Source organism: Doryrhamphus excisus, chromosome 6, assembly GCF_030265055.1.
Source record: "Doryrhamphus excisus isolate RoL2022-K1 chromosome 6, RoL_Dexc_1.0, whole genome shotgun sequence".
Lineage (NCBI taxonomy): Eukaryota > Metazoa > Chordata > Actinopteri > Syngnathiformes > Syngnathidae > Doryrhamphus > Doryrhamphus excisus.
The window spans coordinates 21,576,896-21,594,388 of record NC_080471.1 but is presented as its reverse complement, the minus strand read 5'-3'; the positions used below and the strand labels follow the sequence as shown (position 1 = coordinate 21,594,388).

At 37.9% G+C, this 17,493-nt stretch overlaps 2 protein-coding genes across 2 annotated transcripts; one reads left to right on the top strand and one right to left on the bottom strand.

Moving 5' to 3' along the window:
- The first annotated feature begins 1,824 nt into the window (after window positions 1-1,824).
- On the top strand, window positions 1,825-3,426 carry rag2 (recombination activating gene 2). Its single transcript, XM_058075865.1, has one exon. It carries the CDS (start codon window positions 1,825-1,827, stop codon window positions 3,424-3,426), a length of 1,602 nt encoding a protein of 533 aa, XP_057931848.1.
- A 2,045-nt stretch (window positions 3,427-5,471) lies between these two features.
- rag1 (recombination activating 1) lies at window positions 5,472-15,517 on the bottom strand. The gene is made up of 4 exons (XM_058075674.1): window positions 15,374-15,517; window positions 12,761-13,112; window positions 11,302-12,404; window positions 5,472-9,368 (listed from the first exon to the last, which is right to left on the bottom strand). Exons 2-4 carry the CDS (start codon window positions 13,096-13,098, stop codon window positions 7,636-7,638), a joined length of 3,174 nt encoding a protein of 1,057 aa, XP_057931657.1. The 5' UTR covers window positions 13,099-13,112; window positions 15,374-15,517; the 3' UTR covers window positions 5,472-7,635.
- Between the last annotated feature and the right edge of the window lie 1,976 nt (window positions 15,518-17,493).

The following is a 17,493-nucleotide window of genomic DNA, read 5'->3' as shown; positions in this document are numbered from 1 at the left end:
AAGTGACTGGCTAAATGCAGTCAAGCAGCGCTGCCAATGAGCAGCAGTCACAGACAGTTAACCTCAAGATCTGGAAGTGTTTGTGACTCAACGAAGCTTCACAAACTCCCTGCCAGTGTCTGCTTTTGTCAAAGTTAGGCTGTATAAAGAGTGATTAGGTTTAGCTTAGTGATCTTAAAATTCACAGTCAAGTGAGCTCAAGCACTAAATCCCGGCTTCTGGCTGCAAGGTAAGCACATTAAAATTGATGTGAAGTAAATGGGAGAAGCTAGATTTATGTATTGTTATTTTTGCTTAACTTTTGTAAATGACTTTAAGCCTTCTGTTGCTGATAAATGCAAAGGCACCATAGTGTCAAAAAAAAAACTGGCTAAATGAACTGTAATCTCTCAGCATAAGTGGCATGTTGACATTGTGCTTGATGTTGCTTATATTATATGATGTTATTTTGTCTTGTCTTGAACCTTGCTATTATAAATTAATTTCACATTTTGGTGAGTTATTTTTTTATATTGCAGTCATGGAAAGATTTATTCGACCACCCTTTTTTTACCAAAGGTAGATTTGTTTGGACAAATATAATGATGATAACAAAAATAGCTCATAAGACTTTCATTTAAGAGCTGATATCTAGCAACTTCCATGGTTCATTCATTCATTTTCTACCGTTTATCCTCACGAGGGTCACAGGGGTGTTGGAGCCTATCCTAGCTGTCTAAAAGGTTTTTGGGTTATTGTGTGTAGCCGCTCTATAGGAGTCAACTCAATACAAAGGGTCGAAAAAAAAAAGCGTTTCATTTAAAAACTGCATTTTGTGTTTGATGATCTGAAACAGTCATTCCTTTATCACTTATCCTCACGAGGGTCACGGGGGTGCTGGAGCCTATCCCAGCTGTCGAGAGGCGGGGTACACCCTGGACTGGTCGCCAGCCAATCACAGGGCACATTAAATAAAATTAAATAGAATTAAATAGAATTAAATAGAATTAAATAGAATTTAATTTAATTTAATTTAATTTAATTTAATTTAATTTAATTTAATTTAATTTAATTTAATTTAATTTAATTTAATTTAATTTAATTTAATTTAATTTAATTTAATAAGATACAAGGGTGATCTAATAATTTTTCCATGACTGTATATTTTAAAGACAAAAAAAGAATAGGAGGATATGCCGAGTGGTGGACAAGTGGCTAGGACAGATCGGGAAGACCTGGGTTCGATTCTCCAGTGTTTAAAAGTGTGAGTTTTTTCCGAGTACTCCGGTTTCCTCCCACATTCCAAAAACATGCTAGGTTAATTGTCGACTCCAAATTGTCCATAGGTATGAATGTGAGTGTGAATGGTTGTTTGTCTATATGTGCCCTGTGATTGGCTGGCGACCAGTCCAGAGTGTACCCCGCCTTACGGCAGAAGACAGCTGGGATAGGCTCCAGCATACCCGCGATGCTAGTGAAGATAATAAAGAATTATGTAATAACAAATTCACTCCTCTGATATCCAGTTATGGATTATTATTGGTTTGTTAGCAGCATCAGTCAACACAATTTGTTCCACTTATTCCTACGTCTGTTATATTTTTTCTTACATTTTATTTTGAACTCTTTCACTTGAGTATAATTCTAATTATTTTAATTAATTTCAAGTAATTCGAGTATTATATGCATTCATGTCTTTATTATGTTATTTAAGTACAGCAGGGCATCAACAGTTGTTGACAATGATGGTGATAAACAGGAAGCAATTTTACAAATTCAAAACCAAAACCACATCTGACTGTTTATGTGTTCCTGTGTTGTTTTGTAGCAGCACCTGCAGCCAAAATGAGTCTGCAACCATTAAATCAAGTCAACTGTGAAGGCCTTCTGCAACCTGGTTGTTCCCTGCTGCAGCTGGATGGTGAAGTTCTCCTGTTTGGCCAGAAAGGCTGGCCCAAGCGTTCTTGTCCAACGGGAGTCTTTGGCGTCCGCTTTAAACAAGGAGAACTCAGGTTGAGAGCCATCTCTTTCTCCAATGACTCAAATTATCTTCCTCCTTTGCGTTGCCCGGCTGTTTGCCGCCTTGATCCTCATGACGGGCTTCCAGAGAGTTATCTCATCCACGGTGGCCGAACACCTAATAATGAAATCTCATCGAGTCTTTATGTTCTTAGCATGGATAGTCGTGGTTGCAATCGCAAACTCACCCTACGTTGTAAGGAAAAAGACCTAGTAGGAGAAGTACCTGATGCTAGATATGGCCACACAATCAGTGTAGTTCAAAGCCGAGGGAAGACGGCCTTTGTTGTATTCGGGGGAAGATCTAACATTCCTACAGAGGAGCGGACCTCGGAGAACTGGAATAGCGTCATTGATTGTCCTCCTCAGGTGTTCTTGTTCGACTTGGAGTTTGGTTGTTGTTCTGCTTACACTTTTCCAGAGCTCAGTGATGGACAGTCGTTCCATGCGGCCCTCGCTAGGGAGGACCGTGTCTATTTTCTTGGCGGTCATTCTTTGAAATCTGACAGCCGCCCTCCTCGGCTCTTTTGTTTGCATGTCGAACTCCTTCAAGGTAGTCCATTATTGTCCTGTGACACCCTCGACTTGGGTTTATCTATCTCAAGTGCTATAATTTCCCGCACAGGTCCTTCTCATGAATATATTATATTGGGGGGGTATCAGTCAAACTCTGAGAAAAGAATGCAATGCAGTAGTGTTACTCTTAATGACAAAGGGATCAACATTGAACCTATGGAAGCACCAAAATGGACCCCAGATATTGTTCACAGTCGAACTTGGTATGGTGGCGCCGCAGGGGAACTCGGCATGCTGCTCGCTGTACCAGTTGAGGGGAGATCATGCCAAACCGACATGCATTACTTCTACCTGGTGAACTTTCAGAAAAAAGTCGAAGGTGAAGATGATCAGACCCAGCAGAACTGCAGTCAGGATCTGACCGACAACTCCACTCCTCTTGAAGATTCAGAAGAACTCTACTTTGGCCGTGAGCCTCATGAGTTGGAGTATAGTAGTGATGGAGAAGATGATAAATACAACGAGAAAGATGAAGAGGATGAGTCGCAGTCGGGCTACTGGATTAAATGCTGTCGTGGTTGTCAAGTGGACGCTAATACGTGGGAGCCGTATTATTCCACCGAGCTCCACCGGCCGGCCATGATCTTCTGCTCGAAGGGAGAGGCGGGGCATTGGGTCCACGCCCAGTGCATGGAGCTGTCTGAGACACTGCTGCTTAAGCTCTCTCAGAGTAGTAAAAAATACTTCTGCCTTGAACATGGTGGTCTTCCTCAGCAGGAGATGACCCCACCTCCGAAGGTCATGCCCTTGCAGCGCACCCCACTTAAAGTTAAAGTTAAACACAGGAAATCTCATACAGGAACCAAAACTTCACATCTCAAAAAAAGTGTTTTTAGAAGACTTTTTGACTAATCAGTTTATTTTGTGAAGTGACGGTCAAAGACTCACACTCGGTTTTTTCATGTGATGTTCTCTTTTTTACTTTGCTTTCTTTCAATTGCTTGTTTTCTCATCAACATCAGTAAAAGATTTACACTCTCTTTTTACAAATTTTATTTGTATGAAAATTTGCTATTTTCTGAGCATGGATTTTTTTTCTTGTGTTTGTGATCAAATAAAATACAAAGATGAAAGAAAATGACTGACTCTTAACGTCCTCGATATTAAAAAAAAAACAATCCTAATACATTAAATGACCCTACATTACAACTAGTGAACAACATAATGAAGAGGGCCATAATTTTAAAAAAAATGCAAGGCCCAGCATTCTCTATTTAATAAAAAGGAACATTCTAGAATATGATGTCAAATGTCCTGTTTACTCATTCATTCATTCATTTTCTACCGCTTATCCTCATGAGGGTCACAGGGGTTGCTGGAGCCTATCCCAGCTGTCTTCGGGTGAGAGGCGGGGTACACCCTGGACTGGTGGCCAGCCAATCACAGGGCACATATAGACAAACAACCATTCACACTCACATTCATACCTATGCACAATTTGGAGTCGCCAATTAACCTAGCATGTTTTTGGAATGTCGGAGGAAACTGGAGTACCCGGCGAAAACCCACACATGCACGGGGAGAACATGCAAACTCCACACAGAGATGCCCGAAGGTGGGATTGAACTCAGGTCTCCTAGCTGTGAGGTCACTCGACCGCCGTTCAGCCCTCCTCCACAGCAAACAGGAAGAAATATGGAGTTAAATAGATTGTGCGGCATACCCCAGGGGTCAATACTGGAACCAAAACTGTTTAACCTTTATATAAATTACATCTGTAAAGTCACAAAAATTATGCATGAAGGTATTCAAAAATGTAAATAATTGCTGGAGCCTATCCCAGCTGTCTTTGGGTGAGAGGCCGGGTACACCCTGGACTGGTGGCCAGCCAATCACAGGGCACATATAGACAAACAACCATTCACACTCACATTCATACCTATGGAAAATTTGGAGTCACCAATTAACCTAGCATGTTTTTGGAATGTGGGAGGAAACCGGAGTACCCGGAGAAAACCCACGCATGCACGGGGAGAACATGCAAACTCCACACAGAGATGGCCGAGAGTGGGATTGAACTCAGGTCTCTTAGCTGTGAGGTCACTCGACCGCCGTACAGTCCTCCTCCACAACAAACAGGAAGAAATATGGAGTTAAATAGATTGTGCGGCATACCTCAGGGGTCAATACTGGAACCAAAACTGTTTAACCTTTATATAAATTACATCTGTAAAGTCACAAAAATTATGCATGAAGCTACTCAAAAATGTAAATCATAGCTGGAGCCTATCCCAGCTGTCTTTGGGTGAGAGGCGGGGTACACCTCGGACTGGTGGTGGCCAGCCAATCACAGGGCACATATAGACAAACAACCATTCACACTCACATTCATACCTATGGACAATTTGGAGTCGCTAATTAACCTAGCATGTTTTTGGAATGTGGGAGGAAACCGGAGTACCCGGAGAAGACCCACGCATGCACGGGGAGAACATAACCCACATGAACCACACAACCACCGTGCAGCCATTAGTAAATCAAAGCTACACAATATTACACTGTGATGGTTTTCAGTTTTGTTGAAAAATAGTCGAGAAGAATACAAAAGAGTATAACTGTGAATGTTTAAAGTGTTAAAAAAAAAGAAGACTTCCTGTGAAACCCGGTGTGCAAAATAATATCTGTAATTTAGTGTTGATGGAAAATACAAAATGAAGAAGGCTGAGATGGAAATGTTTGTGAATCATCCATCACCCATTACTTTGGGAATGCAATTTATTTTGGCAAAACACAAATATGAGACAAGCTGCGACATGATGCATTCTAAAACATGATGTCTGTGGAGGCCTGTGACAACCATACGATGAATTGGTAATATTTCACTGCTGGTGTATGGTTGCACTTATGACAGTAAAATAGAATCAGACATTCCATCAAATAAGAAAACCAAATTGCTTGTCACATCTTCACATGTGGGGGGGCAGGGAAAGACAATGCAATCAGTCAAACAAATAAAGTTGCTAAGAAACTTGGTTTCCATGACACCCTTCCATCCTTCCTCCAGCCTCCATCTTCAACCACTGCAAAGAACAGAGGAAAACTGCTCGGTTCATACCAAGCTAAAGAAATATCCTCTCTGGGGAATCTGATGTTTGGCTTCATGCGGGACAACCTGCATTTTTATGACATATGAAAAAGGCCAGTATATGCTTTATTTTATGTGAAAATGTCCATTAAGTATGATCTATCATCTAATGTCCGCAAAATAAAATTTAAAAAAACACTTCAAAGTGACCTGGCATATATTCTGTTTCTACGGGTGCCAGAATAAAGCAATAAATTAATCTTTCTCAAAGGTCACCTGTGAAGCAAAGAGCATTAACGTCTCTGTGATTGCATTTTTCTCCAGTAGAAATGATATCAAAATATAGTAGCCACAAATACGGTCATCTTAACGCATTTTCCCCAACTATGATTTACAGCATTTTCATCTGCTTCCATAAATAACCACTCGATAAATCCACAAGTATGTCACATCCTCACAATACAATAAAATAAGCCATACATCAAAAAATAGGAAGTGTGTGAAAGTCTGTGTGTGACGCTGTTCTTAGGGGTGCGGGTCACACACACACAATTAATAAAGCATAGCGGTCTTGAAATTCCGGTCAGGGTGAACATACAGTAAACCTCGGATATATCGGACTCGGATATATCGGAAATTCGCTCACAACGGACAGATAAAAAAGAACCAATTTTTCTGTAATGCATTTCCAATAAAAATTCATTGCATATATTGGATTTTTTATAATGGATTGCGCCTATTTCGGACAAAATCTCCAGTCCCGTTCCAATGCATTTCCATTAAATTTCCCTCACATATATCGGATGGCCGCATCGTGGCGCTCCGATTCGCCGAATCGTGACAGGCCGCTATACGACGTCATTTGCAGCGTTTGCCTGCGCGTCCAGGTACATTGGAAACATAGTCAAGGAAGTGCCTTTTTATAACGGATAAAATCCGATTTACGCATATACCGGATATGAATCCGATATATGCGTAAAACGGACATTTTCCGGTATACACATATAACGGATTTCGCTTATATCGGACAAAACCAGTGGGAACAATTTAATCCGATATATCCGAGGTTTACTGTATTACGTTAAAAGTTAATGATGGTGCAGTTTTTGAATATTTTGAATTACGGTATAATATCTACTTCTACCATATCTTACTTATTGTGTGGAAATATGGGGTAATAACTATAAAAGCAATCACTCGCTAAATGTACTGCAAAAAAGGTCAGTATGGATAATTCATAATGCCGCCTACAGAGAACATACTAACTCCTTATTTTTAAAATTACAAATACTTGAACTTGCTGATATAGTTAATTTTCAGGCTAAAAACAACCAATTACCTAAAAATGTCATCCAATATTTCTCTACAAGAGAGGAGAAATATGATCTCAGGGAAGAACTACATTTGAAACACTTATATGCTCGGACTACGTTAAAAAGCCATAGCATTTCAGTATGTGGAATCAAACTATGGAATGGATTGAGTGAGACCCTCAAACAATGCACAACGATGAGCCAATTCAAGAAACAATACAAGCAGTTGATGTTTGCTAAATACAAGGATGAAGAGTCTTGAACCAGTCATGATGTGCTATATATATCACTATATTGACACTTACTATGGTACCCATTATGTCATTGGATGCTCATATTACCTTGTACTTCGGTACGAGGTGCATTAAAAAAAAAAAAACCTTAAACTGTATTATGGAAAGCAGGAAGTGAACAAATGTAACAGTTACTGATTGTAAAAGTACCAGATGGAGGGGTAGGATTTAATAAGCTTTGCTTCTTCCTACTCCTTTTGGACATGTGGAACTGTGAACTGATTATGTGATGCATTCAATTGTAATCTGATGCATGTTCAAATGAAATAAAACCATTACCATTACCAAACCATTACCATAAAAGCTTTAGAAGAACAGCACTGCATAAAATAAATGATGAAACCACCAGTGCACAATGCGTGGACATCAGTCTTGCTAGTGTAAAATCAATCAAATCTTCAAGCTTAATTTCACATTTGAAAAAAAAAAATCAACACTCAATGGACTCCTGGTGCGATATTTCACTGTCCTGGATCTCTGCTCGCAGGGACTTTCCGGAGTTCTTATGAGCCTCCATAAACTTCTGCAAGTACTTTGAGGTGTAGAGCCAGTGATGTTTCAAGACGTCCTCAAGTTCAAAGGCCTTTGACTGACGTGCATTCATCTTACGGAAACGCCTGAATAGTTTATTTGCTGACTCGTTCCCCTCGCTTGCCCAGGCACCGATGGATCCATCTCGCTCTATTATCTCAGGAACATGAGCCAAGGTCTTGTGCATGTAATTGGTTATCTTGCCGTTATACCTGTATTTGAAGGTAGAGGAGATGAGGTCAGCGAAGCTCTGAGAGTTGAAGGTGTAGCGGCAAAGCTGGTCAGGACATTCTTTGGCCGGACAGGTGGAGCGCCACACGGGTTTCATCTCGATGTACAGCCTCATCAGCTCCCTCAGGGCTTCCCTCCTGTCCTCCGAGGGCACCAGCTGACACACCACTTCCACAGCCTCCAGGGTCATTAGCTTGCGGGCGTAGTTGCCATTCATCCTCATGACTGGTTTGAGCTTCAGCTTCTGCCTCAGTTCTTTATCTACAGCTGCCCGCCAGCTGCGCCGTTCCTCCTTAGTGGGGTTTTCCTTTCGGTACACTTCTCCGACTTCATCCTGGAATATTTTGTAGAACTCTGTGGCGTTGCCGATGTCACAGTGTAACGCATCCAATGTGGACTGCGTCTCCAAGAAAGGCTTTGCAGAAACTCCTTTGACTCTGTCGCGCAATTCCGATACAGACTCGGAAAAAGGATTTGTTCGCCAGACTTCGTAACGTGCCAGGTTCTCATCATGGTTCCGCGTGATGGCGTGTAGTACAATATTTTTAGATGCCTCCGCTCGACTGGAGTCACACAGGGTGCAAATATACGTGGATCCCGAGGCTTCCAGTCCCTCGAATTCACGTACGATCTTCTCATCGTATCCCGTGCCTCTGAATTTGAAGCAAAACGATCGAGGCAGGCCAGCTATGGATAGGATAAGCCTGCTGTCCTTCATTGCGTTACGCTCTGCAACAATCGGCCCCAAGAGAGCTGTGAGTGTCTCGTGGTCTGATTCATCGACAAACATCAGACAGAGTGGCTTACAGGACAGTTCGGAGTTTGGCTTTGGTTCAGTAAATACGGTGACCTCTTTGTTGTCTTCACCGAGAATAACCGAAATAGACATAATGGTGAAAGAGAAACGCACAGCTTTCTCAGGAACAAGTGGTCCCCCTCCATGTTTTTCACTGACGTCTCCCATGCCGTCGCAAGATTCTTTGATCATAACACTGAAGCCAAGGGTGCAGGCGTTGTCTTCCATACCTGTCATTCTCATCCCTTCCACAATGTCCTCCTCCAGATCCTTCAGCGCCGACACCAAAGCCACATCATAACGAAATCTTCGAGTGATGGTGTCAGCCGGTGAGTCATCCAAAGAGGAAGTCCATCCAGAGAGCCCATTAATGATGCCAACATTGCAAGATGGAGACACGTTCTTGAGAGGTGGCTGCCATTCAAACTGGTGAAAGCCAGGAAGGAGCTCTTTCTCTGCAGCTCGGAGAGTGTGCAAGGGTTGAAAGATCTGACGGCCACTTGTGGCTTTAACGGTCCGGTACATTTTGTGATATTGGCTGCAGCTCAGGAAAGTGTTGACCCGGATGGCCAAACACACGGCGGGATGCAAAGCAAAGCCTCTGCCTGCAGGAAAAATACAAATTAGACAATTTCAGTCAAACACTGACAAAGGCTAGAGAATTATTCAACACAAATTTGACCCCTGTCCAGAGCACACGACCCCATAAGTACACAATATAGCATTTCCTAATTATCAAATGTTATAATGGGATCGAGGGTAAATCATCGAAGCTGGCAAAAGTGATGTATTGGCTGCAGATGAAAACAGACACCAGCTGGCTTCAATGCCCAAACGGCGAAGTTGCTGCTGTCTGTGTCATTTGCAGATACAAGAGCCGCCGATGTTGTTCTGATTCTAACAGCCCCTTTCACAAAAGTTGTTATTCTATATCAAAGGAAGTGTGAAAATGAAAGACTGGCAGTCAGGCAGAGAAACTGTAAAATGCTGAAGTAAATCAAGATGGAGCCAACAATGGTTGTGTAGTACACAAGGATGGAAAAAGCATGAAAAGCTTTTCAATCAAAAGCACAGAAAAAAATCATCTCTTCTGAACAGTTAACTTTTAAACTCTCTGGTTCGACCATATCTTACTTATTGTGTGGAAATATTGGTTAATAACTATAAAAGCAATCTTCACTTGCTAAATGTACTGCAAAAAAGGTCAGTAAGGATAATTCATAATGCCGCCTACAGAGAACATACTAACTCCTTATTTCTAAAATGGCAAATACTTCAACTTGCTGATATAGTTCATCTTCAAACAGCTAAAATAATGCATAAGGCTAAAAATAACCAATTACCTAAAAATGTCATCCAATACTTCTCTACAAGAGAGGAGAAATATGATCTCAGGGAAGAACTACATTTGAAACACTTCTATGCTAGGACTACGTTAAAAAGCCATAGCATTTCAGTATGTGGAATCAAACTATGGAATGTATTGAGTAAGACCCTCAAACAATGCACAACAATGAGCCAATTCAAGAAACAATACAAGCAGTTGATGTTTGCTAAATCTTGTAGAGATTGAAGTCTTGTAAAAAAATATATATAAATATAAAATAATAATAAAAAATAACAAATATTTTTTATCTAATAGTTTTATTTAATAATATTTTTAATTAAATAATAATAATTAAAAAACTTAAATTATATTAGGAAAGCAGGAAGTGAACAAATGTAACAGTTACTGATTGTAAAAGTACCAGATGGAGGGGTAGGATTTAATAAGATTTGCTTCTTCCTACTCCTTTTGGACATGTGGAACTGTGAACTGATTATGTGATGCATTCAATTGTAATCTGATGCATGTTCAAATGAAATAAAACCATTACCATTGAGGTTCTGTGACTATTATTAAAAATAATAAATAATACAAATATATATAATAAAATAATATTAAAAAAATATAAAAAATATCATTTATACAAACAAATTTAAAAAAAATGTAAAAAAAAAAACCTTAAACTATATTAGGAAAGCAGGAAGTGAACAAATGTAACAGGAAGTGTGAACTGATTATGTGATGCATTCAATTGTAATCTGATACATGTTCAAATGAAATGAAACCATTACCATTGAGGTTCTGTGAATATTATTAAAAATAATAAATAATAAGAAATATATTAAAAAATAATATTAAAAATATTATAAAAATATTTTTTATAAAAATAAATTTAAAAAAAACTTTAACTGTATTAGGAAAGCAGGAAGTGAACAAATGTAACAGTTACTGGGTGTAAAAGTACCAGATGGAGGGGTAGGATTTAATAAGCTTTGCTTCTTCCTACTCCTTTTGGACATGTGGAACTGTGAACTGATTATGGGATGCATTCAATTGTAATCTGATGCATGTTCAAATGAAATAAAACCATTATCATTAATTAAGAGAAGAGCGCAGCCTTCAGATTATGCCAGATATTAATGCGAACTAATTCATTTATTTGTGTACTGTATGTTACTGATTGAACAAAGGCCTGATCAACAGCCTCTTACCTTGCATCATGACCTCCAGCTCATCCGCCTTCCGGTGTTCATTGTCAGATCTCAGCGCCAGCAGATACAGTGTCAGACACACAGACTTGAGGTCGCCACCTTCCTCTTTATCTGCAAACGCCCTCACCTGGTTCTTCAGTTTCCTCAGCCGATGCTTCTGAGCACGACGTGTGAGCGATAGCAAGTGCTGCCGGGGTCTCCCTCCTTTATTGGTTATCAGGTAGTTGTCAAGCTGTGGTGATTGCCGTCTGGCCGCATCCTGCTCTTGCAAATCATGGTCCATAGAATGAGCTTTAAATGAGTCTAGCCTTACTTGTTGGCCACAGCCGTCTCTTGGGCAGAGCAAAAGAAGAGAATGCAGTACTAACAAGAAAGTTTGAGCGGGGAGAACAAGGTCATCGCTGGAACAGGGCAAGTTGCAGGCAGGGCAGTGAGGTCCTATAATGTGGTTGTATTTTATAATACAGTTGCTGCAGAAGAGGTGCCCGCAGGGGGCTTGAACTGGGTCAGACAGCAGATGGTCACACACCATGCAAGTGAAGGAACAGAGGAAGTCAACAGGGAGATTCTCAGACATAAGCTTGTTACTCAGGTGTTCTTTTTGACAGTGTGTGATGGTCCTCACCCAGTGCTCCCTTTGGACACTGGGACTTCTCCATGTTTTTAACACAGGACCATGAAAATGGCCTCCAAATGGTGGACTGTGGTCCAGCCGTATTCTTTTCATTAAGCTATGGGCTCTGGAAGTGGCTATGCTTCTTTTTCTTCCGGTTCTCTCATATACACGTTTCTTGGTTGAGCAAAGGCGGCAGATGGCACAATGAGGTTTCCACTCTGGGACTTTTGTTCTGGAGAAATTGCAAACACCCCCTCCTCGCACGGCAGTCATCCAGCAGCGATGACAGAAAGAAAGAGGATGGACTGATTCTGTATCTTCTGTCACGTTCACTTTGAATACTTTCAGGATGATCTGTGGCCATTTTGTTGACTTGCAGCCCATTTTGCGAAGGGCGCTCTTGCTTTCATCATCTAGAGCTGCGTGAACATCGTGGATTGGACCTTTGACTTTTGTAAAAGTGGTTCCACAAAGACGGCACAGAGACCTAAAAAGAAAAAAAAAATTAGTCTTTTTTTTATTCCATTTTTATTTTTATTTTTATTTTTATTTTTATTTTTATTTTTATTTTTATTTTTATTTTTATTTTTATTTTTATTTTTATTTTTATTTTTATTTTTATTTTTATTTTTATTTTTATTTTTATTTTTATTTTTATTTTTATTTTTATTAATTAAAATTAAATTAAAATTTATAATAATTATAATATTTTTGTATTTTTGTTTATTATTATTATAATATCATAATTATTATAATCATAATTATAATTATTATAATAATAAATTTTAATTTAATTTAATTTTAATTTATTAAAATAAAAAAAGCATTGTGTCGATTCATCACCTGAGATGGTTTATGTGGTTTTCTATTTCTTCTGCCTTCAAATCCATACTTTGGCATGGTCCTTTAACATGTTCCTTGCTTTTTATGCTCACTGGCATAACAGTACCTGGGCTCACACCATTACCTAACTGTATATTTGGAATTCCACATGGGTTAGGGTTAGAGACGCCTGACATGTCTTCCTTCTCTGGCTGCGTCTCCCTGGACACAGGAGCCTTTTCAATAGACTTCACTCTAAACAGTTTAAACTTCCACTGAGAGTACTTAGAATGAGGATGGTGGAGCTCAGGCGGCATGGATGATCTGGGGCCATCTGTCTCCAAGCTTTCCTCTGCCATGGTTGGACTTAGGCCTAGGAGAGGGGAAGGGAAGAAGAAGGAGAGTGGTATGTGATTGGCTGATTAATATGGACAATACAGACAAAAAATAGCATTGAAAAAAAACCAGAAAAAAAATGCATAAAATACAATATTTCATCCCCAGGTCTAGTATCTAGTATCTACACCACTATGTACATCTGTGTAATACTTTGTTTTTTATATTCAATATAGTTACTCCAGACTCCATTCTCTGTGCAATATCTGATCAACTTCACATGCAATATTAAGGCTCTAAGTGCAATATATTAAGTTCTATGTGAAGTATTTCTATAATGCCTCATATTAACTCACTAGCAAGATCTCATAGTGTATAGCCTGATCATATCATTATTTAAAGAAAAAAAAGAAAAAACTTAAACTGTATTATGGAAAGCAGGAAGTGAACAAATGTTTTTGTTTGGAAATGTACCTGGATGAAATGATAAGTCACAGATGTCACAATTTATTGACAATATCAAAAATAAATATAAAAATATTATTTAGAAAAATAAATAAAAAAAAATAAAAAATAACAAAAAACTTATATATATATAATATATATTATATTAATATAATATATATATATATATATTATATATAAATATATATATATATATATATATATATATATATATATATATATATATATATATATATATATATATATATATATATATATATATATATATAATATATATATATATTAGGAAACTATATTAATAAATATATATATATATTAGGAACTATATTGGGAAAGCAGGAAGTGAACAAATGTAACAGTTACTGATTGTAAAAGTACCAGATGGAGGGGTAGGATTTAATAAGCTTTGCTTCTTCCTACTCCTTTTGGACATGTGGAACTGTGAACTGATTATATGATGCATTCAATTGTAATCTGATGCATGTTCAAATGAAATAAAACCATTACCATATATTTCATCTCGTTTCATATTATCTGCATACTGTATTTGTATATAACTCTGGGTAAAACTGTTGATTTATTAATACTTGGGTTGTTTGTATAGTTTATTTTATTTTTATTTTTTTTATATTGTGTATTTTGTACTGCTCAACTGATTCTGTACTCTTGCTGCTGTTCAATGCAAATTTCCCCACTGAGGGACGAATAAAAGCATATCTTATCTTATCTTATGATCACATGATCCCTAAATTGCAGTGCTATGTTATATGGAATACATTTAATCGATACAGCCCCCAAATCTTATTTTCTCTCATCTCCAATCACTTTTTTTTCCAGGCAACCATTGAGATTTTATCTCTCTGACATAAAGAACTTGCTAAATGGCAGCATGATCTTTGCAAGACTGTCAATCATTTATATTTGTCATTCTCTAAGCTGCAGAGCGGGGGCCATAGTCATAAACTATATCTGTGAAAGCAGAGGAAAATCCAAGACAGTTATTTCACAATAGATTTATATTGGAAAAAGAAATGGAACATGTGAAGGCATCACTGAATAGAGATGATAACCAATTATTTCAAATATGACATTGTTCAGTTTGGCAGTTCATAATTCTATGGGTACAGATAAGTGCAAGAAGACTACCAACTTAAGAGAGTCTAATTCCAGCAAGCAACTATTACCTGTCAAATATTATGGTAATGGCAATGGTAATGGTTTGATTTCATTTGAACATGCATCAGTTTACAATTGAATGCATCCCATAATCAGTTCACAGTTCCATATGTCCGAAAGGAGTAGGAAGAAGCAAAGCTTATTAAATCCTACCCCTGCATCTGGTACTTTTACAATCAGTAACTGTTACATTTGTTCACTTCCTGCTTTCAATACGTTTTTTTTATTGTTTTTTAATTTTTTTAATTAATTTTTTTTAACAAAAATTGTAAATGTTTTAAAATTTAAAAAATATATATTTTTTAATTTTTTTAATTTAAAATTTTGTCATGTATCGAAGTAGGGGGTGATATGACCATCCAATGACATAATGAGTACCATAGTAAGTGTCGATATAGTGATATATATAGCACATCATGACTGGTTCAAGACTCTTCATCCTCGTATTCAGCAAAATACTAAAATAATAATAATATTAAAATAATAATTAAGTATTAAGTATTTCTTATTAAGTCTTACCATTGCACACTCGCTGTAGCAGCTCCTGTCTATGCACCTAACCCTTCATCTCCGAGGCCTCTATTTACTTCTCATACTGAACTTTCTTGTTAGCCCCACAGCTGAGCCTGTGTGCATGAGTGTCAGCTGGGCTCCTACCTTGTTTTTCAGTCTCAGCTGGCGTCGGTCCCCTGGGGGCCCTCTCTGCATGGGGGCGCAAGGGAAACCCTGGAGCTATAGGCCCAAACACGCTGCTGTTACTGTATGTGTTTGTCTTTCACAGCTTCAGGCATCTGTTACCAGGAGTCTAACCTCCATATTCTGGAATTGATGTTGTCTTGACTTTCGTGGCTTGTATTTATACCCTTTCTTTGCCGGGATCCCAACAGTCAACTCTCGACACCTGATGCAGGCAGCTGATTCTGACCCCAAAAAATGAGGTCACACATGTTCACGGTCTGGGTTCTACACCAACAACTTTCAGCCTCTTATGTATAGTTGTTGTCTCGCAATACTTTGGGCTTCGAATTTTGTGGCTGTTTTTGTTTGTTTTCAATAATACACTATAATATATACATGTGTATACATATGGAATACTGACTATAAGTCCCACTTTTTTCATAGGTTGGCTGTTCCTGCGACTTATACTCCAGAGCAAGTGTTTATGTTACATAAAAATTGGACACCTTTTCTGTTCATTTTTATTTTTCGTTTAACTGAATAACCATTGTTTTAGCATATTTTACACCTATTCTTTTATTGTTAGAACTTCCCTTCCAAGAGAACGTAATGTTTGTTTTGGTCAAGTCGGTTTTTTGTTTTTGTTTTTGTTTTTTAGTCAAGTAGTTTATAAAATAAATTACTCGCAAAAAGTGCGACTTATGTATGTTTTTTTTCTACTTAATTATGCATTTTTGGCCTTGTGCGACTTATACTCCGGAGCGACTTATAGTCCAGAAAATATGGTATATATAATACTGTACACATACAGTGTAGTAAGTTAGCATTTTTTTCTGCCTAAATAATAAAATTAAATAATAATAATAATAATAACAATAATAAATAATAATAATAAAAAATAGTTCAGTAGTGTTGTCATTGACTAGTATTTCAATTTGTTTGATGATCTGAAAAATTAGTAAAGTGTGACAAATGAACAAAAAAATAAGACATCAGGAAGGCAAACACTTTCTCACATAATTATATACATATAAATACATATACATATGTACATGTTTTACTCTTATCCGGGTCGCAGGGGCAGCAGTCCAGACTTCCTGGTCTCTGGCCACCTCTTCTACTTCCACCTGAAGGAACAGTTGCTCGTTCTTTACCGATCAACTCGTACTTTGGTGCGTGACAAAAAATTGTAAAAAATTAAATAAATAATTAAATAAAAAAACTTGACCACGTTTTTTTTTTTGTTATTTATTTTTAAAAAAAACTTGGTCAAGTTTTTTTTATTATTTATTTAATGATTAAATTAAATAAATAATTAAATAAATAAATAAAGTGACAACGTTTTTTTTTTTTTAAAACTTGACCATTTTTTTTGTTATTTATTTAATTATGTATTTAATTTGTTTTTATTTTTTGTTACGTACCGAAGTAGGAGGTGATATGACCATCCAATGCCATAATGGGTACCATAGTAAGTGTCAATATAGTGATATATATAGCACATCATGACTGGTTCAAGACTCTTCATCTTTGTACTTGACAGCTGGGATAGGCTCCAGCATACCCGCGACCCTTGTTAGGATAAGCAGTCGAAAATGAATGAAAGAATTAAGGTGTTCGGCTTTTTATTATGCTTTCAATACCTTCCTGCAGAAGAAAAGCCACTTTTATGATGGACTAATTGACTCTAGTTTGTGTTATTTGTTTGACTTTAAGGTTGTTTATGTGCATTTTCTGTTTTTGTTTGCGAATTTGATGTGATGTGATGTGATAAACAAGCCTGAATGAATATAAAGTAGCCCAACCTGAGCAGCATTACTATCTTTCATTTGTGGTTTGTGTGTATAGAAGAGGCTGAGAAGAGAATAGTATAAGAGAAAACATAGAAGGAGGATATAGTAGCAGTGATCTTGCATAAAAGACTTGCAAAGGATAACAGGCTTAGCTCACTGTGAAGAACACGTAAGGGCTTTAGGTTGATTGCACGCTGTGACAAGGAACGGGGTGAGGAGATCAAGTCTTCCAAGCACAACCGTTGAGGTCTAAAAAGGCCCCCTGAGAAGCTCAAGTCACATTGCAGCATACAGAAAAATGTCAAT